This window comes from Furipterus horrens, unplaced genomic scaffold (genome assembly GCF_987537825.1).
Source record: "Furipterus horrens unplaced genomic scaffold, mFurHor1.1.pri manual_scaffold_8, whole genome shotgun sequence".
NCBI classification, from domain to species: domain Eukaryota; kingdom Metazoa; phylum Chordata; class Mammalia; order Chiroptera; family Furipteridae; genus Furipterus; species Furipterus horrens.
Window position 1 is genome coordinate 110,056,038 of NW_028327178.1, and position 20,118 is coordinate 110,076,155.

The 20,118-nt window shown below is 64.8% G+C and overlaps 2 protein-coding genes across 2 annotated transcripts; one reads left to right on the plus strand and one right to left on the minus strand.

Annotated features, from left to right (window-relative positions):
• Positions 1 to 1,300: 1,300 nt before the first annotated feature.
• Positions 1,301 to 6,697, minus strand: PSMA7 (proteasome 20S subunit alpha 7). The gene is made up of 7 exons (XM_090286625.1): positions 6,511 to 6,697; positions 4,319 to 4,445; positions 3,701 to 3,825; positions 2,990 to 3,112; positions 2,413 to 2,532; positions 1,865 to 1,927; positions 1,301 to 1,525 (listed from the first exon to the last, which is right to left on the minus strand). Exons 1-7 carry the CDS (start codon positions 6,604 to 6,606, stop codon positions 1,433 to 1,435), a joined length of 747 nt encoding a protein of 248 aa, XP_090142751.1. The 5' UTR covers positions 6,607 to 6,697; the 3' UTR covers positions 1,301 to 1,432.
• Positions 6,698 to 6,917: 220 nt separating this feature from the next.
• On the plus strand, positions 6,918 to 19,900 carry SS18L1 (SS18L1 subunit of BAF chromatin remodeling complex). Its single transcript, XM_090286626.1, has 11 exons — positions 6,918 to 7,144; positions 12,960 to 13,036; positions 13,691 to 13,775; positions 14,037 to 14,181; positions 14,642 to 14,839; positions 15,652 to 15,816; positions 16,115 to 16,219; positions 16,992 to 17,084; positions 17,549 to 17,668; positions 18,381 to 18,508; positions 19,135 to 19,900. Exons 1-11 carry the CDS (start codon positions 7,076 to 7,078, stop codon positions 19,159 to 19,161), a joined length of 1,212 nt encoding a protein of 403 aa, XP_090142752.1. The 5' UTR covers positions 6,918 to 7,075; the 3' UTR covers positions 19,162 to 19,900.
• The last annotated feature ends 218 nt before the right edge of the window (positions 19,901 to 20,118 follow it).

Here is a 20,118-nt window from a genome sequence, read left to right on the forward strand (position 1 = left end):
TGAAAATAAACACCTTCTCTGCTCTGAAAGTAAACGGTCCTGTCGGCTCTGCCTGAATCCCATCATGCCTGGCGCTCAGACCCGGCCTGTCTGGGCAGAGTCCGTGCACTGTGCCCCCCACTGTGAGTGGCTCTGCTTCTCGTCACATAAACCTGCTTCAGGAGTGGTCTCTAGGCTGCCCCTCCCATAACCTCCAGGCCTCTGGAGCCCGCATTCCCTGCCTCAGATTCTGTCCCAGGGTTGGGTCCCCGGGACCACACAGGAAAGCTGATTACAGACATGCAGGTGTCCCCTCCACTGGAACACGTTTGGGTGACTTGAGAAGCAGCCTCAGGGCTGAGGCCCATCAATCAGCTGTCTCCTCCCCGTGGTACCTGTCTGTGATCCGGTCAGGCCCAGAGCAGAGCTGGGCAGCAGGCCTCTTAATATCTAGGCCTGGCCATTGCAAATGTGACATTCTTGGCGACCTCCCCCTTTTTATAGGTCAGTAGCATCCTTGACCAATAAAGACGCCTCATAGTGCACATGCCGGGTTAAGGTAGCCAGGCCTGAACTTGACACTCACCAGGTGACTCAACAAACTCCAGGCATTTTCTCTGCTAGGCACTGAGTATAATCAAGTCATTGTCACCACCTGAGAGTGACCCGTTTGATGCTGAACTAACGGATCTGAGGCTCTGGGCCTCGAGGGGAAACATGGGGTCAAAGAAGCTGCAGGCCAGGCAGACAGCAGGCCCCAAGTCCTGAAAGCAGAACTGTATGGGGCAGCCAGTCAGGGACCCCAAGGTCACCAGCGCAGGCAGCAGGCCCTGTGCAGAGAGCCTCTTCCTCAGCGGGGATTTTCTGTAAGACGTTCGGGAGGCGCGCACGCAGCTGGCCCGGGGGCTGGAGGGGCCAGTTTCTGACTGAACAGTGAGAGGGCGGAACAGCGAGCACCAAGCCCCGCGAGACGGCAAGGCCGAGCCACTAGCCCGGAACCACCAGGCTAATTCTGAACAGAGCTGCCCTCCGTTTTGGGCTAAATGCTTAACGGTGTGCTCGCTCTCTGCTCCTGCCCTGAACCTTACAGGAGTCAGGAGCTTGAACAAGGTCAAAGAAACAGAGCCACCTGTTTGGAAGCTCTAAAGGAGGGAAACGAGCTTCTGCCCCTGCCAAGGGCCACGTGCCCTGCGTAAAAGGCTGCGCAACCCTTCCCCAGCGGCGGCCTGCTGCCCTGCAGCCTGGCAGCGAGGGCCGGAGCCGTGCACCCTCGGGAGCGCCGAACCCGGCGCCCGCTGTCCCAGTGAAAATGACAGTTAAATAAAAAACACGGAAGTTTATTGTGGACGCACAGACGGCACAGACCAATGAAATGGGAGTGTCGCCATGTCATGGTTGAGAATCACCTGTGATTGGAATTTAAAAACAGCTCCCAGCACGATAATTTTATCCATCATGAGGCTTTCTTTTGTTTCTTCTTCTCGTTTTCCTCCTTTTCTTTTTCAATTTCAGCAACATATTTCTCAATTTCTTCAGGATTTAAAATCTACCAAAGAGAATCTTTGGTGAGCCCGAGGCCACGAGGGGCCCCGGGACTTCCCGGGGCTGCGTCTGCGGGAAACAATCCGGCCTCGGGGCTCCGGGCGGCAATTAGTGAGAAGCCTGCACAGCTGCCTGTCGATTGTCCCTGTGCCAGGAGACCATGCGGGGACCATCTGGGACCGCAGGGGTCAGGCCTGGAGTGCTCACTTTCCACCGGTTTGTGGGGAGCCTCGCACCGACCCTGGCCCAGTGCCAACACAGCAGCAGGGACTGGAGCTGGCCCTGCCCCCGCCCGACCCTGGGAGCCCCCCACTGTAAACATGGCCACAGACTTGGCCTTTACCTTGAGGGGCTGGTCACGCCTCATGACAGCAAGTTCGATGTTTTTGCCGCCTGACTGAACCACCTTGGGGGAGGCGGGGGGGGGGGGTGGAGAGAAAAGCATCAGGCAGCCTTGCCCACCTCAGGACGTGTCAGCTGACAAGTCCCTTTAATGGCCACCTGTGCACCCAAGCCCAGCACTGCCACACCTGGGGACAGGTGTGGACACACCCACAGGGTCTGCACTCCCTCCGACGCTGGCACAGCAGTCCTGCTGTCTGGGCCCCTGCCAGGCCCTCCGACAAGTCCCGCTGCCTCTGGCTTCTCCCCGCAGGGTCTCCAACGTCCCCACGAAGCCCAGGCCCTCCGCTCCCAGCCAGCATTCCCAATCCCCCCGATACCTGCTCCCGCGGTAGCTGGAGCCTCAGGGAGGCCACTCGCTGGCTGTGAGCAGAACCAGGACCGCGCCAGCTGTGCCCAGGAGCTGATCATACAGGGCACCCCCCGCGGCCTCCATCCCTGCCGCCCAAGCCCACCACCACAGCACCCCGACTTCCAAAGCAAACTCACTTCCAGAAGGGCCTTGAGAACCAGCTTGATGGTCAGGTCGTCCGTCTCGATGGCCTCCTCAGTATAATTCTTCTCCAGAAATTCACGCACAGACTTGGCACCCCGGCCTATTGCATTGGCCTGCAAGAAAGGAGCGTCCTGGGGCACAGGATGCGACAATCCAGGGCCAACCCAGTACCGCAGCCACCCCGTGGGCCTACCGCCTCCCTGCGTCCTGTCCCGAGCTGGGCTGAGCAGCAGTCTGGGCCCCAGGCCCTGCCCCAAGCCTGCCCCGGGCCAGGACGTACTTGGAGCGAGCCAGCCGTTTCTCACTAGAAGCAGCTGCTGCTTCCCCACTGGCAGACGCGAGGCTGCTGCACTCACTGGGAGCCGTGCGCCCTTACAGCTTGCCGCCCCCTTCTCCCCGCGGGCCGCTGCACGACTTCCTTGCGCCCACAAGTACAGTGTCTGGACAAGCGGCTGTGTGTGCGCACGCCCCGTAGCACGAGGCTACTCCCATAAACTGCGGGAGGTGCACCCCCAGCGCCCTGCCCAGCCCCTTCACTGCGGCCACGCAGCCCGCTCTGCCGGGCCCCACCTTCCAGGCGTGGTACGTGCCCGACGGGTCCGTCTGGTAGAGCCTGGGGGTGCCGTCGAAGTCGAAACCCACGATCAGGGCGGAGATGCCGAATGGCCTGCGCCCGTTGCTCTGCGTGTAGCGCTGGTGGGAAAAGGCACAGGTCACCGCGTCGTCCCAGCAAGACAGGCCCAGAGCCCAGCAACGTCCCAGCCGTGTTCAGCGAGGGACAAGAATAACCCCAGGCCCCTCTTCAGTTTGCTCCAGTTCAAGTGACGCGCGAGATCAGCGATCACAATCAGCATCCCTGCCATTTTCCACGTTCCACGAGACGGCCACGCTGCGCCCAGGACCGCCCCTTGGAGCGCAGCCCAGACTGCGCGGAAGCATGACAGCACTTAGGCTGAGAGACGGCCAGCGTCCCGCCGCAGGCCGGGGTGGCTTCTGGCCCCCTCCCGAGTCCTCAGGGACCACCACTGAGGACAAGGTAACCGTCTCCTCCCTCCAGAAACAGGCACCTGGACCGCCCGGTGCCCGTTAGCGAGGACGCTGCCAGCAGCACGGGCGAGTGACAGCAAGCCTGGACGTGAGGCCAGAGCAGGGCTGGGCACGGGACCAGTGCAGGCTCGCCTCCCACAAGTGACGTGCACCGTCACCCACACGGTGCGGAGCGGGGCACCCTCCAGGAAAGGCAGCAACTGCCTGTGACCAGAGCTGAGCTGCAGGGCCCACCTGCTTCAGGCTGGCGATGTAGCGGGTGATGTACTCCACAGTGACCGGGTCCTCCACCGTCAGCCGGTGGCTCTGGCACTCCACCCGGGCCCTGTTGATGACGATCCTTGCGTCGGCGGTGAGGCCTGTGGTGACAGCAGACAGCATCACCACGCAGGCCATGTCTGCTCGAAGACACAGGTCACACGAGCAGACAGGACGGGTCCCCTAGAGCCCAGCACTGGGCCCCCCTGAGGCACCAACCCCAGACAGGCTGGGTGGACCTCCCTGGGAGCGCCAAGTGAGTCAGGCCACACGGAACTGGGCAGGTCAGCCCCAGGTGAGTGCAGGAGCATCAGACGGCCCCAAACTGGACCCTGAGAGAGGACCCCGTGCTGCAGCCCCCACGTCACAGAATCGGCAGGCGTGGAAACCCTGACCTCTCTCTCGACTGTAGTGAGGATCGGGGATGTGTGACGGCACTGGAGGTGACAGCAACGCCCACATCCCGGGGCCGTGACTGCCGTAGCCTCCCTACCAGGAGACCATGGTCACCCCTTTCACCCAAAGGCCCAAACCCACTGCTGTAAAAGCTCTGCCCAGTTACGCGGGCCCCAAAGGCCCCGGGCCACAGCGCACCTGCGAACGCCATGCAGACATTGTCGTCCAAGGCGCAGATCTTCCGCACGGTCCTCTCATCCTGCAGCTTGGCCACCGACTTCTTCTCCACCCCAAGGACAACTATGTCCTTTCCTCGGACGCCAACCTTTAAGACACGCCAGCACCGCTCGTCAGGGCCCTCCACAGGCACGCAGCCGAGTGCGGGCAGGGGTTCGGGGCCCGGGGCCACGGCTGAGGACACCACACCCGGCCAGCCACGGGCCCAGCCGGCTTGTGGCCAAGCCGCCCGGGGGTGCTGACACGCAACTGCAGTGACAACACCACGAATAAGTAGCTGCTGTGTCCTCAGTATGTGCCGTGTCCCTCCAACCCCCGGCGTCAGAGCCACACACAGGGCCTGGCAGCTCGAGACCCTCGCATTCTAACCAGGCGTTCAGAAAGCCCCAAGTGGTTCGGTGGCGCGGGACCTATACCGCCACCCGCCCACCATCGTGCGCAGCCGTGGGGGAAGGACCCTGCATCAGCCACCCCTGGGAGGGCGGCACCCTATGGTGGCCAACACTGGATGGGGAGAAGGGGGCATTACAAACGGGGAGCACCAGTGCGGCCAGGCAGGCGCAGGCCGAGGTGGTCAAGCCCCCAGAAAAGCAGGGCTCCTCGGCAGGCGCTGTGGGTCCTGGGCTGGCTCATCTGTGAGGTGGGGGCCTCCCGGGTTTGCCCCACGTGCCAGGACCCCTCCAGTCCTGGACAAGGAGCACCATCTGCACAATTTGGCAAATGCCCCTGGGCACAGAGTGCACAGCGCAGAAGCTCCGTCCAGCAGCGTCTGACTTCCAGGCGCTGTCTCACGTCCGGTTCCCCATCCAATCTCCACGGTTCCCGGGGGGGAAGGAGCCCAGAGGGGCGAGGGGGTTGGGCAAAGCCGCCACCCTGGTGGCCCGAGGCCGCATGGGGAAGGGGAAGGGCGCGTGGACTCCTCACCAGTGCTAAGCTGTTAGGCACAAGATGGAATTTGGACGTTAGTTTCAGAAAAGATTCAAGAAATGAAAACACCAAAATTCATAGAATTGTGTGTCCTTTCTTTTCCTGCTCAAAACTCTGAAATATCAGGTGATAGGAAATCTAACCCACAAGCAAGCTGACAGGTGCCTCGAGACGCCATGATTTCCATTTCTAGTGGTGGTTAAAACAAGGGGTGCGCTCTTACAGCACAGGACAGCCCGTGGGCGCACTGCCCACCTCGGGGGTGCTCCTCGTGCAGGGCGGTCAGGCCCGGGGGGGCCGGTCAGTGGAGCCGCACATCTCACAGGAAGGACGCTCCACTTTGTTCTGAAAGCACCTCCAGGGCAACTGCGCTCCCCAGGGAGGTAGGCCCCCAACTGGGACCTGTCTGGGTGCACTTCACCGACGTCACCTGCCTGCTTCACATTCCCGGCGCGGCGCCTCAGCACAGCCACAGCGCAGCCGCACGGGCTCTCAAAGGTGGCCGCCAAGATGGCCGTCCCCAGCCACGCCGCCCGCCGGCTCCGCGCCGCTAACGGGGGAGAGGGAGGTGGCCCCTGGAAGCGCACCGCTCACACCCAACTCGCTGGGCTGCACAGCACCCGTCGGTCCCCAGCCAACACCCACCTCCACTGCCCTTGCCGACAACGCGACACCGGGAGCGCAGGCCCATCAGCCTGGGCTGTCCTGCCGGCTCCCCAGCCCGGGGCCCCCGGCGCACAACGTGCCCCTTCCCGTTCGTCAGCAGCACCAACGCCGCGCCGCTGCTAATCCCGAAGGGCGAGCGGATAAGACCCCTCGGACTACGAAGAGGAGGGCGTCAGCACCGCCGCCCGGCTGAAGCTCAGGGCAGGGGGCGCTCCCCGGCCGCCCCCTAACGCACCCGGCCGGCTGCAGACGCCGCGCTCCCGGCGTTCGGGGCCGAGAGGGACGCCCCCCTGCTGTCCAGGGCCGCGCCGGGGCCACGACCGCTCGGGCCGCCCCCATCCACCCGCGGTCGCCCCACCCCCATCCCGGGGCCTCTCATCGCCCCGACTGCGCGACCAGGCCGGGCCTCGCAGAGTCCTAGGCGCCCCCCTCGACACGTCGTGGGGCCTCCCCCGCTGCCAGCGCCAAGCGGAGCCGGACGCCCGCGCCCCAGCTGCGCCCCTAGGCCCACCCGCTTCCGGCTGCCCCGGCCCGGCCCGGGCGCACGGCCCGCCGCTCACCGCGGTCGAGCCCTTCTTCACGGCCTCCTGCGCGTACTCCACTTGGAAGAGGTGGCCGTCGGGCGAGAAGACGGTGATAGCGCGGTCGTAGCTCATGCCGGCGAGGGCGCGGTCGGGCCGGGGAAAAGCGCACACTCACCGCCGCACGGCCCCGACGCCCGCCCGGCCGTGCCCGCCCCCCGCACCGCCCCCCGCGCTGCTGGCGTCAGGCGGCGTCGGGTAGCGTCGGCGGCGGCGGGCGGACGTGCGCGCGCCGGGGCGGGGCCGGGGCGGACCACCGGCAGCCAGGCGCGGGGGACGACGAGGCGGCGGCGGGCCCGGCGTGGGGCGCGGGGCGGCTGCCGGGGGTCCACGCGCGGAGCTGGGCCTCGGCATCGGGCGGCGCGCGTGGCGCCATGGCGGCGGGCACGGAGGCGCCGCGGCGGCAGCGTTGGGGCGGACGAGCCCAAGGCGGAACCCCCCGCGCCCCCGCCCCCCAGTGACTGCGGAGAATGAACACCTCGGGCGGCGGAGCGCAGCGGGAGAAGAAACCCTGATGCTCTCGGGCTGAGCCCGCACCTTGACCATGTCGGTGGCTTTCGCGTCCGCCCGGCCGAGAGGCAAAGGGGAGGTCACTCAGCAGACTATCCAGAAGGTGGGCGGGGGCCCACGGGCCGGGGGCGGCGGGGGGTGCGGGCGGGCGCGCGCGGGGCCGGGGCGCAGGCAGCCGGCGGGCGCGGGGCGCGAACAAAGCCGGGGCGCAGCCGACGACCGTGACCCCGCGGGGCCCCGCGAGCGCAGTGCCGCCAGCCTGCGCCAAGTTCGGCGGGGGCTGCGGGCAGGGGTGCCGGTGCCGGGCGCCCTCGGAATGGTGTCCGAGGGGTCGTGTCCGCCGGCTGAGCCGGGCGCAGTCGGGACGCGCCGCCTTCGGGTACCCTGCGCCCAGGGCGCAGGGCGGCGTGACTCGGCGCCCTCGAGACGGTGCCCTTGGGGTGGTGTCTGCGGGGTGGGTGCCTTGGCCCAACCAGGAACAACCGGGCCGCGCCAGGCGCAGCGGCGACCCGCCTGGGTGGGTAAATGAGTGGCGCAACTCGGTTGGCGGCCCCTGGCCTCAGCGCACAGCTTGGCGAGTGGCAGGGAAGCTGGGGGCGACGGGGACGCGGCCCAGCCGCCGGCCGCGCTCACTCTCAGCGAGGTGTGGGCGCTCTGAGGCACAAAGGGGCGCGTCCCGAGTGTGCGGCGCCGTGCGGCTTATCCGAGGCCCGTTGGGGAGCGCGCTGCGCCTTGGGGTCGACCTCCTGGCCAGGCTTCGCCGCCCTCACGCGCCTGTCATGTTGTTTTCCAACGTGACACCCGGCCAGCCTCCGCACCCAACAGAAACTTTACGGGTTCGCCTCGCAGCCTTTCCCCGCGTCTCCGCGTCTGGCCTTGGGGTTTTCTAGAGGGAGCGTTTCCCGGGAGCTCGGAGCACCTTCAACAAAGCCCTTCCGTTTGGAAGTTGTGATTTAAAATGTTCTGCTGCTTTGTCTTTAGAAGACAGGTTGAGAACGAAAGAACGGTGTTAGTTTTCCCGATTGAATTTTCTCAGCGTGTTTGGTGGCTTTGTTGATTTCTAAGCTCGGAATTCGTGGCGTTAACAGCAGTCAGTATTCCTTGGTGCCCAAGAGCCTCTTATTTCCCTGCGACGGTGCCCCTGGTCCTCGATGGTGCCCGGACCCTGAGGACCTCGTCTGTTTAGAGACTGCCTTTGCCCAGGCTGGTTTTGACAAACGAGGAGCCTCAGTAAACTCTAAACAGCAACGAGGCCAGTTGAGAAGCAGCAGAAACACAGACTTCAAAGCAGGGCGTTTTTGTTTGTTTAAGCACTTATGTGGTGCTTACTGAGTACCGGGCACTGTTCTGAGGGCTCTGCAGGTATTAACTCGTTTAATTCCTCGTGGTAGGTACTGTCGTCCTCCTTGTACAGACAGGGAAGCTGAGGCAGGGGGAGGCTCGGTGCCTGCTGGCTGTGGTGGAGCCAGGAGTGGAACCCAGGCCGTGGCTGCAGGGCGTGCCCCAACGGTGGCTCTCGAAGTGGGGACGCTCGGTGTGGGGTCACTTGGCGAGGCAGAGGGTGGCGCGCTTGTCCCAAGGGTGTGGCTCTTGGAGCTTAGGTGTGATGAGCGGAGTTGCCGTTCCTGAAGTCACTGTTGCCTTCCGCGTTCATCTGGTTATTTGCACTTTGCACTCCCCTTAGTACAGCTCCCCAAGTTTTCCAGGCAAAAGCTCCGCTCCCCAAAATCAGATCAGAAAGGAGGGCCCCTGCTGGCTGCGTCCGCGGGGCAGCACATCAGCCTGCCGACTGTGGAAAACGGGTCTTCAGCTCCAACGGTCACCTGCTTTGAGCTGGTTGAGCTAGCGACCTGTGTACTCACCTTGGTGTTTTGACAGTGAACTTGTGTACCTGAGGCTCTTTCAATGGACGTCTGAGCACGCCGTGTGAGCTTCGTGTCCCACACTCACGTGGGCTGTGTCCACAGCGTGTGCTCATGCTCAGAGTGTTGAGTAGAGCCAGGGTTAGTCAGAGGCTGCTTGGTAGTGAGGGAGCAGGGTGTATAAGGTTTCCCGTGGAGTATATCTGGGTAGGAGTCTGCCAGGTGAACTCCTACTCAGCCTTCAATGCCCGGCCCTCATGGCCCCTCCCTCACATTCCCTTGGCACTCGTGTGCTGGGTGTGGCATTTGGACACGCTGCTCGGGCTCCCGACTTTGCACGTCAGGGGCTTTCCTGCTGTGGCCCAGCCTGGCCCGGTCTGCGCCCCGTACACGCTGGAGTGTCTGCCGCGCCGGGTGAGCCAGTGGGAGCGTTGGGGATACGGAGGCGCAGGCCCGTGACGGCTGCCACGGGCCAGGCGGTTTAAAGCAGAGGGACTTAAAGGGCTCGTTTCTGCAGATGAGAAGTCCAACGTCAAGTTGTCCTCAGGGTTGGTTCCTTTCTGGCGCTCCGAGGGAGGGTCTGCTCCAGGGTTTCCTCCGAGCTCCCGGTGGGTCCTGGCCGTCCTCCGCGCTCCGTGGCTTGCAGACGCAGCGCCCCCGCCCCCCGCTCTGGGTCCAGGTCTCCCTCTTATAAGGACACCAGTCGTAGGGTTGAGGGGCCGCCTTACTCTGGCCCGACCTCATCTTCGCTTTACCGCGTTTGCAAAGACCCTGTCTCCAAATAAGGTCCCATTCACAGGAACCAGGGGTTAGGGTTGAACATAGGCGGAAGGACATAATTCAACGCCTAACAGAGAACGTGTGGGGGAGGGGTGCTCCGAACCAGGAGAACCGAGGAGCAGGGCTAGGAAGGGTCTGGAAGATCCAGGGAGTTGCACGTGGTCCCGCGCGTGGTCTACAAGGAGCAGACGTGAGGTGCAAAACGCAGGGGGTGCCAGCCAGTCTGGGGAGCCTGGGCTGGGGCCAGGGTGGCGCCTGCAGGGTCAAGTGCTGGCAAACTGCACGTTGGTGAGAACTACAAGGGGACCCCGGGGTGGAGATGGCCATGTCCCAGCAAAGTCCTGTGGCCCTCAGACCGTGGTCACGGGCCTGCAGGCCAGCACCTGCCCCCTGTGGCTCTCCACTGGTTTGGGACCAGGGAGCCCCCGCTGTCCAGCCCTGTGCTGCTGGCACCGTGGTGGCCGGGGCTGCGGTCATCTCCCTGGGCTGCAGGCTGGGTCCTGGCTCTGTGGCGGGGCCCCTGGGTGCCCGACCTTGGCTGGCACGTAGGTGCCTCCTTGCTGCTTGGCACATTGTTACTATCTGTGTTGGGGTTCTTGCTCGGTTTTCTCTGCAGGAGGGTGGGAGTGGCCTCTTGTCCTTCTGAACCAGCACCTCGTGCGGGAAGAGAAACTCCACAGGAACAGGACAGAGCTGATAGGTCGGCAGGGGGCATCTGGGTGTCTGCCACGTGGGTCTGGGATAGGAGAGTGAGGCCAGCCAGGACAGCTGCCATGCCCGGGGTCTGAGAGCCCTGCCCCGCCGTCCATGTCCAGGGGCGAGGCAGGCGGCGCAGGGGTAGAGGACGGCCACCCGGGGGTGAGGGGGCACCCCGTGCTATCTCCGATCTGGAACTCGTCGTCTTCAAGAATGTGGGCTAATTTGGTAAGGAAGGTACCTTGGCCATTTTCAAAAACTAGGGCTGCTGCCGACTGAAAATGGCTTGGGGACGCTGAGCCTCCCTCAGCTTGGCTAACAGATCCTTTCAGGCAGTTGTTACCGAAAACACATTCTCCCCCGGGGGGACAGAGGGCGTGCCGTCTCCTCGCCCCAGTCCGTGGGGCTGGGTCCCTCGCTGGGTGGTGGCCGGAGACAGCCAGGTTCCCTGCTGTCATGTCTCTCATTTCTGGGTTAGATGCTCCGCTCACCCAAACCATACGCACTCACCCACAGTCAGTGCCGCGGGGGGTGGCGAGGAGCCGGGAGTGACGCTTCTGCCCGCGCACTGTTCCCTCTCGTGGGCTCACCACGCGCTGCCTTGTGGACGTTTCTAGTGCTGGGCATTGCCTGCTCTCCGTGGACTCCTGCTGCTGCAGGCGGGCACTTACGTGGCAGGCGTTTCTTTCCCACAGTTCTTGGGGCAGGAGGCCTGCGGTCGCCACGCGGCAGGCTTGGTCCTGTGGTGGCCCCTTTCCCCACTGTCCCCGCGCAGAGCTCCAGAGGGCCTGGGCTCTCCTGCCCCGTGTGTCCTCATCTCTTTCCTCCCAGACTCCTCTTCTCCGTGGAGACGCCTTCCCCACTCCCGAGCCCGCCCGCCCTGTTCCCTCCCAGGTGAGCAGCGGGAGAGGTCCAGGGACGCCCATGTCCTCCAGCCTGGTGGCTTCCCCAGAGTCCTGCCCAGTGCCCTGGGCTCTTCTGATCCCCTTATCGCGTGTCCACTCGGCTCCTTCACCCCCGTGTCCTGGCCTTGGTTCCGGAGGGTTTTCACCTTGGCTGGGACAGCGCTCTGTGCCTGTCTTTCTTTCTTGGTCACATTTGGGGACAGTTTGTTATGCTGACAGATTTCGTAACATGGTCTCATGCTGATAAATTTTGTAACCTTTTCTCGTGCTCATATGTATTGTAACGTTTTCTTATGCTGATAAGGTTTGTAACACTTTCTCCTGCTGATACAGACAACAGGGACGCTGATAATGCTGCTTAATGTCACCGGGTCTGCCGCGCCTCAGGGAGGCCTCCCCGCGCGGCTCATTTAGCTCCCCGCGCCCCAAAGTGAACCTCCGGTGCAGGACGTGGTTGAGTGCGTCCTGTGTGTCCCTGGAGAGTGTTTGCCTGGATTACGAGTCAAGGGAGCGGGAGCCACGGGCCTTGAGGGTCAGCTCTCCAGGAGCGGCAGCTCTGCCAGTTGCCCTCCTGGGCTGGCTAACCTGGAGGGAAGAGTCGTCACGGGTGACACCTGTCCCCAGGTGAGCGCGGCGGGCAGCTCTGGCTCACGGCGCCCCCTGGCGGCACCCTCTGGGCCGGCTCCTGGGCCCTGGCGGCAGCGCTTCCGCAGCGGGGACAGGGGCGAATCGTGAGGAGGCGGAAGTTGTAATGTAAATAAAATCAGAGCAGGAGGAGCCCTGGGGACTGGGAGGCAAGGGCGGAGGGGCCAGCTGACCTCAGCCCCCGCGGTGCAGTGGGGCCAGGCCTTACGCATCCCCCCTGCCCGTCTCTCCTCCGTGGGCAAGTTCAGGCCCAGGGCTCTGTAGGGGCCGGACCTGCCATCAGAGCCCAGCCAGGCAGCCGAGAGGCACAGGGAGGCGGTGGCCCTGGCGCAGCGTTTTGGGGCGCCAGCACAGTGGCGGGTGGATGCGCCCCACTGCCCCCCTAACTGCCGGGGCCTCACCCACTCAGGGGCCATCGGAACTGAGCCTGCCCTTGGGGCCGGGTGACCAGGCTCAACCTGGTGGAGACAGAAGGCACAGGCTTTTCCTTTGGCGACAGTTTCTGGGCAAAAGCCTTTTTACGGAAGTGGCGCCTGCTGGGGGCTCGGGTCTGCTGCTCCCAGTGGGGAGGCTGGCCGCACAGAGAGGCTGTGAATACGCCACGTGCCGCCCCCCCTCTTCACATCGAGGTGGGGAGCGGTTCCCCTGGCCCACCGGCCAGCCATCCCACGAGCAGCACCCCCGCCCCATCTGTGGCCGTCCTGAAGGGCTGACTCCTCTAGGTCTTCATGCTGGCGTTCGCGGACCTCACACCCTCCAGACGGGGTTTCGGGTCCCGGATCCAGGCTGTGGATTCCTCACCCCCTAACCGGACAGATGCACTGTGCTCAGGGGTCCTGGGGGCTGTGGGAGAACTTGGGCCCTGCCCCTGGTGGGGGGGGGTGGGGCTGTGGAAAGGGCTCAGTCCCGCTGGCCGAGGTGCTATGTAAGAGTGACGTGTCACACGGGGGGCAGGGATTGTCGTGCCCAGTGAGGGGCTGGGCCCCGTGGACGCACCCGCATCCCGCGCTCATGGCCGCTTCTCCCGCAGATGCTGGATGAGAACCACCACCTGATACAGTGCATTCTGGACCATCAGAGCAAGGGCAAGACAGCCGAGTGTGCCCAGTGAGTGCCCCCGCCTGGCCTCGGGCTGCCCTCACCTACGCCACTGAGCCTTGCCCCTTGGAGCGGCGGCCGCCCTGCCCCGGGTCGCTCTCCAGGGAGGAGCGGGAAATGGGAGTGTGGGGGTGGGGGGTGCCGCTGCGAGGCCCAGGCTGCACGCTGCAGCGGGCCTGTGGGCAGCAGGCGGACGCGCCAGGGACAGCGAGCTCCATCCGGGTAGGGCCTCCAGGGCGGGACACGGAGGAGGTGCAGGAGCCGGGCGTCAGAGCCACCTGCAGGGTGAGCAGCCGTCTTCCCCCCTGAGCTGTTCTCATGTCGAGCTTCCTCCCAGCACCTCTGCGGGGGGCGGGGGGGCAAGTTAGCTGGGATCACCTGGAGGACAGCTTGTCTGCACCCCCCTCCCCCCGAAGAGACCAGGTGGCCCTCCCCTTCAGCCATCACCTTAGGGTCTTGGCAGCATTCTGTCATTGGAGCCCCCTCCCCTCCTGGCCCATCTCAGACTGCAGAGCACACTGCTGCCTGCCCTGTCCCCTGGTGTCCTCCGGGGTCAGCGTCCCGGCGCTGGCAGCAGGGCAAGGCTGTCCCGGGTGAACTTGGCTTTCGCCCAGAGGACCGGCCTGTAGCCTCCCTGGCTCACCACGCGCCCCTCGCCTGCAGGTACCAGCAGATCCTGCACCGGAACCTGGTCTACCTGGCCACGATCGCGGACTCCAACCAGAACATGCAGTCCCTGCTCCCCGCCGTGAGTGCCCGGTGCGGGGGGAGGGGGCAGGGTCCCAGGTGGGGTCGCACCCTTGCCCAGAGCAGTGAGGCACTGCCTCAGACGGCCAGCGAGGGAGCAGAGGTTCGAGGTCTTACCTGGCATAGCCAAGGTTACCACCTGGGCCTGAGATGGGGCCGGGCCTCCCATCTCAAGGGAAGTCAGTTGGACATGCCCTGGGGCAGCTGCTGGTTGGTGGTGGTTCTGAGATGACCGTTCTCCGTAACTTCCTGTTGCCTGCAGCCGCCCACGCAGAACATGAGCCTGGGTCCCGGAGCGCTGTCCCAGAGCGGCTCCAGCCAGGGCCTGCACTCCCAGGGCGGCCTCAGCGACGCCGTGGGCAGCGGCCTGCCCCCGACCTCCCTTATGCAGGGCCAGATTGGCAATGGTGAGCACCCGGGGGTGGGCTTCGGGTCTGCGGTGGGTTCCTGCAACAGCAGCATCAGCACAGGCTCCTGGGTGGTCCCACAGGGCTGAGCGCAGCAGCCCCCTCTGCTCCCAGAGGGCCTGGCTGCAGGTGGGCCGCGGTCAGGAACACATGGGTCCCAGTCAGGCGCACGGGGCCGCGGTCAGGCGCAGGCTCGCGGGAGCAGTGCATCTCCGGCTGTGATCAGGCACTCAGAGCTGGGCCACTTGGCGTCCAAGCAGAGGGTTCCACGGGGACTTTCTAACGGGAACGAGAGCGTTCCTGCCGCACGTCGAGAATCACCGAAAGCCTTCGGGGCCTGTTAACGACGGCGTAACGGTGCACACCCGACCCGGGTGTCTGCAGGGAGGCCAGGCTGCTCTCAGAGGCGGCTGCCGTGGGCGGAAGGCACCCGCCCTCACACGTCCCTCGCCCCTGGCAGGTCCGAACCACGTGTCCATGCAGCAGACGGCGCAGAGCACGCTGCCCACGACCTCCATGAGCATGTCGGCCAGCGGCCATGGCTCGGGGCCCGGCTACAGCCACTCGGGGCCCGGCTCGCAGACCGTGCCCCTGCAGGGCCAGGGCGCCCTCAGCAACTACGTGTCGCGGGCCAACATCAGCATGCCGTCCAACCCAGGTAACGCGCCCTGCCCAGGCCCATTGGCACACCTGTCCCTGGGACCCCCGCCCCCCCTCCAAAGGCACAGCTCACGTGCAGGCTGCCTCCTTCTGAGCACTGGGCGGGTGCTGGAGGGGAGCAGAGGACCAGGATGAGTCCCGAGGGCGCCCTCCTCCAGGCTGGCAGTTGGTGGGTACAGGTCAGGCAGGGTCCAGCTTGGGGGGGGGTCAAGGTTGCTCCCCATGGCAGCTCAGGACAGACTTGGGGTCACTCAAGTTGGGAGATGGCACAGTGGAGCAGAGAAGTGGGAGGTGTAGGGTGGCTGAGGGGCCTGGGCTGAGCCCTTGGGGGCATCAAGCCCAAACTGGTGGCCCATGAGTGACAGACACTGGGGTCCAGAGGCTCCGCACTGGAAGAGGGGGTGAGGCATTCTCCCACCTCCTAGTATTGATCACGTGTTGAAAACGACCGTGCTCTAGATACATGAAGTCACATAAATGGTCTCACGACAACAGGTTTCTCCTGTTTCTCTTGCCCCTTTGACGCGGCTCCCGTCCCGCTGCGTGGGGCCTGGCTGAGCCGGAGGGCCCTGAGCAGGGGGACGGGAGCAGGCAGCCCAGGTGGCAGGGGTGTCGGGGCAGCTGCGCACTGTGAGAGTCAGCACAGAGGTTCACTGGCAGGCGTGACCAGGACGGGAGGGGACTGTCCCAGCGGTGGGGAGCTGCGAGACCACAGGGGAGGCTCTCCTGGGAGCAGGGGTCGACGCGGGTCTGGGCAAGGACGCGCCCCGGGGGCCTCGCGGGGTTACGCAGGTCTGTCCTGTCGCCCAGTGTCCATGATGCACCAGCAGGCCGCTTCATCCCACTACACCTCGGCGCAGGGCGGGAACCAGCACTACCAGGGCCAGCCGGCCATCGCCATGATGGGCCAGGGCGGGCAGGGGAGCAGCATGATGGGGCAGCGGCCCATGGCGCCCTACCGCCCCTCCCAGCAAGGTACCGCGGGGTGCGGGTGACACTGCGCGCTCGTTGTCACTGCGCAAGGACGCCGGGGGCTGGAGCCGCGCGGGGCTAGTGCCTGCCCGGGGGTGGGCGAGGCTGGAGCCCGCCAGGGGCAGGTGCGTGGCTGCAGTGGGGGTGCGCAGCTGTGTCTAAGTGGGCAGTCCAGGGTGTTGAAGGCTGGGCGTGGGGACAGTGCCCTGGTGTCCCCGGGGTGGCACGCGGGCCCGTCGGGGAGGGGTCCGTGGGGCAGAGGCCCCGCGCCCTCGGCCACCCACCCGCTGCCCGCCCGCAGGCTCGTCGCAGCAGTACCTGGGCCAGGAGGAGTACTACGGGGCCGAGCAGTATGGGCCCGGCCAGGCCGCCGCGGAGCCGCTCGGCCAGCAGTACTACGCCGACGGTGAGGCCCGGACGCCAGTGCCTGCCCCCCGCTCCCGCCCCCAGCACAGCCGCATCGGGGTCCCCGGGCCTGTGTGTCACGGGGGCTGGGGCCCGGTCTCTGCCCAGAGACGCTGCCGGCACCAGCCGTGGCCACGCCCCTCCTTGGCCGCTCGTGTTTCTTCCCGAGAGGCTGTGGGGTCCCGGGCCAGGGCTGGGCCGTGCTCTGAACAGGTGTCTGGGGACACTTCAAGGGAGGGACATGGCGGCCTCATGAAATGTCTTCGGGACAGTGACACACCTGGTCTGGCTGCTCGTGTCTTGTCACATGCAGTTCCCAGCTGCCTGGCGTGATTTCTGCCGAGGATTTTCCTCTTCATTGTCACCTTTCAGTCATCAGGAGCAGGCCCAGGGTTTCTGGAGGTGGCTTTTACAGTGAGGAGGGAAGGGGTCCCAGACGGACCCAGCATGATCGGGTGTGGGGTGGTTGAGACCAGCAGGGCCTCTGAGGGGACACGTGCCAGAGCTGACGGCAGGGTGGGAATCAAGCAGCAACGGTGACAGCCAGTGTCCACCAGCATGTGTCACGTTGTCAGGCACTGAATGTAGTCTGTCCCCACGGACACTGTGTTTACCTAAGGGGACTGGCAGCTGGCGGGCTCCCTCTGTGGGCAGCTGCCCCGCGCCTGGCCCTGGCCACCGCCCCGCCCCACGGAGCTGCCGCCTGGCTCAGGACGGTGGCCCCGCCGGGTCTGGTGGCCGGGCCCCTGACACCGGCCGCCGTCTGCCTGCAGGGCACAGCGACTACGCCTATCAGCAGTCGTCCTACTCGGAGCAGAGCTACGACCGGTCCTTCGAGGAGCCCACGCAGCACTACTATGAGGGCGGTGAGGGCGCCGCGGCAGGCGGTCACCCGGGCCCCAGCTCCGGGGCTCACAGTGGGGGTCGAGCGTCAGCGGCCACGTTGACTTCTGGAAGCGGGAGGTTGGACTGGGCCCCGGGCCTGCGGTGCGCCCGGTTCTCTGTTTACGTTTCCGAATCCCATGGAGGTAAAGCGGGAAGTGTTGACTACACTGGCTGTCCCTGAGGATCGCCCGCGCCGCCCAGCCCATCCCCACACCCGAGTCCCGTGGCTGCAGAGCCTGCGTTGCGGGCTCTTTTCGGGGTTTTGCCTGCCGGTGGGGGTGCGCGGGGGGAGGCAGGGACGGCTCCCTCTGGGCAGAGCCCCCACGGGGACCCTGACAGAGGCTCTGTGGAATGCGTCTGTCAGTGAGTCGGATGCTCGTCTGGTCCCCGCGGCGGGTTGGCAGCCTCTTTGCCTGACAGCGTCCCCCCCCCACGTCCCCCGCAGGGAGCTCGCAGTACAGCCAGCAGCAGGCGGGGTACCAGCAGGGGGCGGCCCAGCAGCAGGCGGGGTACCAGCAGCAATACCCCAACCAGCAGAGCTACCCGGGCCAGCAGCCGGGCTACGGTAAGAGGGCTCGGTCGCTCAGGGACACTTTCAGGTTTGCACAAAAGCTGCAAGGGCAGCAGGGCTCTGTCGTTGGCCTCGTCCGACGGGTGGGACCCGAAGGGGTAAGGGATGAGCTCGTGCAAAGAGTGGGTTCAGGCAGTGCCCCTCAGACCCGCCCATCTGGACCGGACGCGTCTCACTTTAGCTTAAATTTGCACCTACACGGCTCACCCGGCCAGAGCCGGGCCGCGGCCTCCCGTCCCGCGTCGCCTCGGAGGGAACTCACTGAGGCCACGGGGACCCTGCCTCCCCCGCCGCGGATGCCGCCTGGGACGCCCTGAGCGGTCGGGTGTCCTGGCAGCGCCGCGTGGGAGGGCTCTTGCGAAGCCCGCGTGGCGGGGCGGCAAAGACAGGTACCGGGGTTGGCTCAGCCTTTCACAGCCGAGTCTGAACGCTCGCTCCGCCTTCCCGGGTTCCTCCCAGAGCCTGCAGCTTAGTTCCCCCCGGCGTGACCACTGTCTGGTCCTCACACGTGTGTGCACTGGTTGCTGCGAAGTCACGTGGCCACAGTGACCACGGGAGTGACGGGAAGCACTCCGAGCACAGGCGGGTGCGGGCAGCAGCTGGTCCAGGCGGGGTGTGAGCGCTCTGGCTGGGTGGACTCTCCCAGGGAGGTGCGGGTCCTCTCCCCAGAGCCTCCCAGGTGGCCTCACAGCTGCTGTGTCCCCAGGCCCGGCCCAGGGAGCCCCATCCCAGTACCCCAGCTACCAACAAGGCCAAGGCCAACAGTACGGGAGCTACCGGGCGTCGCAGACCGGCCCGACCGCGCAGCAGCAGCGGCCGTACGGCTACGAACAGGCAAGCTTCCTGGGGGTTGCCCCACACGTGGGTCCGCGGCGCTGTCAGCGCATCCCCAAGGCTCCTCTGTGGTCACAAGGAATAGGGAGCTGAGCTGGCTGGCTTCCAGGGTCCCTTCCAGAGTGTTCCTCTCTGGCCCCATAAGGTTTTTAAAAATTACCTCCACATGCAGCTCACCCTGGTCAGACAGCTGGCTTTTTCTACCCTCACCCCACTTAAGAGTCTGGCATCCTCTCTGGCCGTGGAGGGTCGCCTGTGCCCTCTGCTACATGTTGGGGACACACGGTGACGAGACTCAGGTAGCCACACTTTTTGAGACTAGGTCTCGTCTGACAGAGCCAGACACTGCCTGGGGGCCAGGATGGAGCCAGGCAGATCGATTTGGGAAGAGGACCTAGAGGGGACAAGGGACAGAGCAATGGGTGACCAGGCTGGCTCAGGCTGGCATGGGGTCCCTTTCTGCTGAGAAAGCCAGCGACTGCCCCGTTGGTAGGACTGCACAGGAAGCCGCCCGCTTGGTCGCCTGTTACGCCTCCTTCCTCGTCTCACCTGCATGTTGGCGGGGTGGGGGTGGGGAGTCCTTAAACTTGTCCCTGGGGTGTAACTTCTGTCCTGGTCTCCTGCAGGGCCAATATGGAAATTACCAGCAGTAAGGGACAAGCGTTCTGGTGGAGCCTGGCAGTGGTGTGTCCGTCCGGCACGGATGGGCCTGTGGCAGTTCTGACGAACTGTGGCCTGTCGCTTGCCCCTTCGCCCAACGCGTGTCGCATGTGAAGCGTGCACATTTCATGCTGGGTATGACGCCGAGCGTGCCCCGAGGCACAGGACCGCGCGCTGGTGGTGTGACGTACCTGGTGCTGTGTATAGTGTCATATGTCCATACGGTCATGGAGAGGCCGTCCCTTCTCGTCCCCCTCAGTGTTCCTAGCTAGCTTTAGGGGTCCTCTCGTCATCCGAGTATTTCACACCCAGCGATGGGACATCTACGAGATGCCATAGTTGGTGTTTCCATGTAAACAGACCTGGGGTCCAGACCGCCTCCCGCAGCTGCAGCGTGGGTCGCAGGCTCGCCCTGGCGACCCCGCAGCCGGGCCCGCACAGGCCTGGGGGCGCCTCTTCCCGCCCGGCGCAGGGCGGGGGCATCCTCTGTGTTTTGGGTCTGCTTCTGTTCAAAGCTAAATCTGCTTCGCCTGGGAGGCCACGTGCTGCCCTGCGGTGTCCGGAGTTCGCTCATTACCTGTGTCTGCAGCCAATTCCATTTATCTAGGAGGTTACGTGTTCTCGTGCTAAAAGTAAAAAGGGATCAATGAGTACGTTGCCAGTACGCATCCATGAAGGCCGCGATCCAGCCTGACGGAGCCGTGGGGCAGACAGGCAGGTGGGGAGTGGCTTCTCGGAGGCCGCCTGGGCTCCGGCCCTTGTTGATCTGATGGTCATTATTGGGATTTGAATGTTGACTGTGCCCCATTCTAAATTTATCACTTAACATAGTGACACCAGATTTTCCACACAGTTGGCATTTGCAAGGGTTTGGTTTTGTTTTGTTTGTTTTTAGGGATATCTGAAATTTACATCTTTTTTAAAAAGAGCCCCACTATGTTTACTGTGTT

What these genes read in the sequence shown, in the direction of transcription:
- PSMA7 (XM_090286625.1), bottom strand. Translation starts at nt 6,606, where the DNA reads ATGAGCTACGACCGCGCTATCACCGTCTTCTCGCCCGACGGCCACCTC. An exon ending in ACATCGCCAGCCTGAAGCAG is followed by an intron (nt 3,113 to 3,700) that starts GTGGGCCCTGCA and finishes TTTTCCCACCAG; the next exon opens with CGCTACACGCAGAGCAACGG. An exon ending in GGCGTGACCAGCCCCTCAAG is followed by an intron (nt 1,526 to 1,864) that starts GTAAAGGCCAAG and finishes TCTCTTTGGTAG; the next exon opens with ATTTTAAATCCTGAAGAAAT.
- SS18L1 (XM_090286626.1), top strand. Translation starts at nt 7,076, where the DNA reads ATGTCGGTGGCTTTCGCGTCCGCCCGGCCGAGAGGCAAAGGGGAGGTC. An exon ending in CTCAGCAGACTATCCAGAAG is followed by an intron (nt 7,145 to 12,959) that starts GTGGGCGGGGGC and finishes CTTCTCCCGCAG; the next exon opens with ATGCTGGATGAGAACCACCA. An exon ending in CAGCATGCCGTCCAACCCAG is followed by an intron (nt 14,840 to 15,651) that starts GTAACGCGCCCT and finishes CCTGTCGCCCAG; the next exon opens with TGTCCATGATGCACCAGCAG.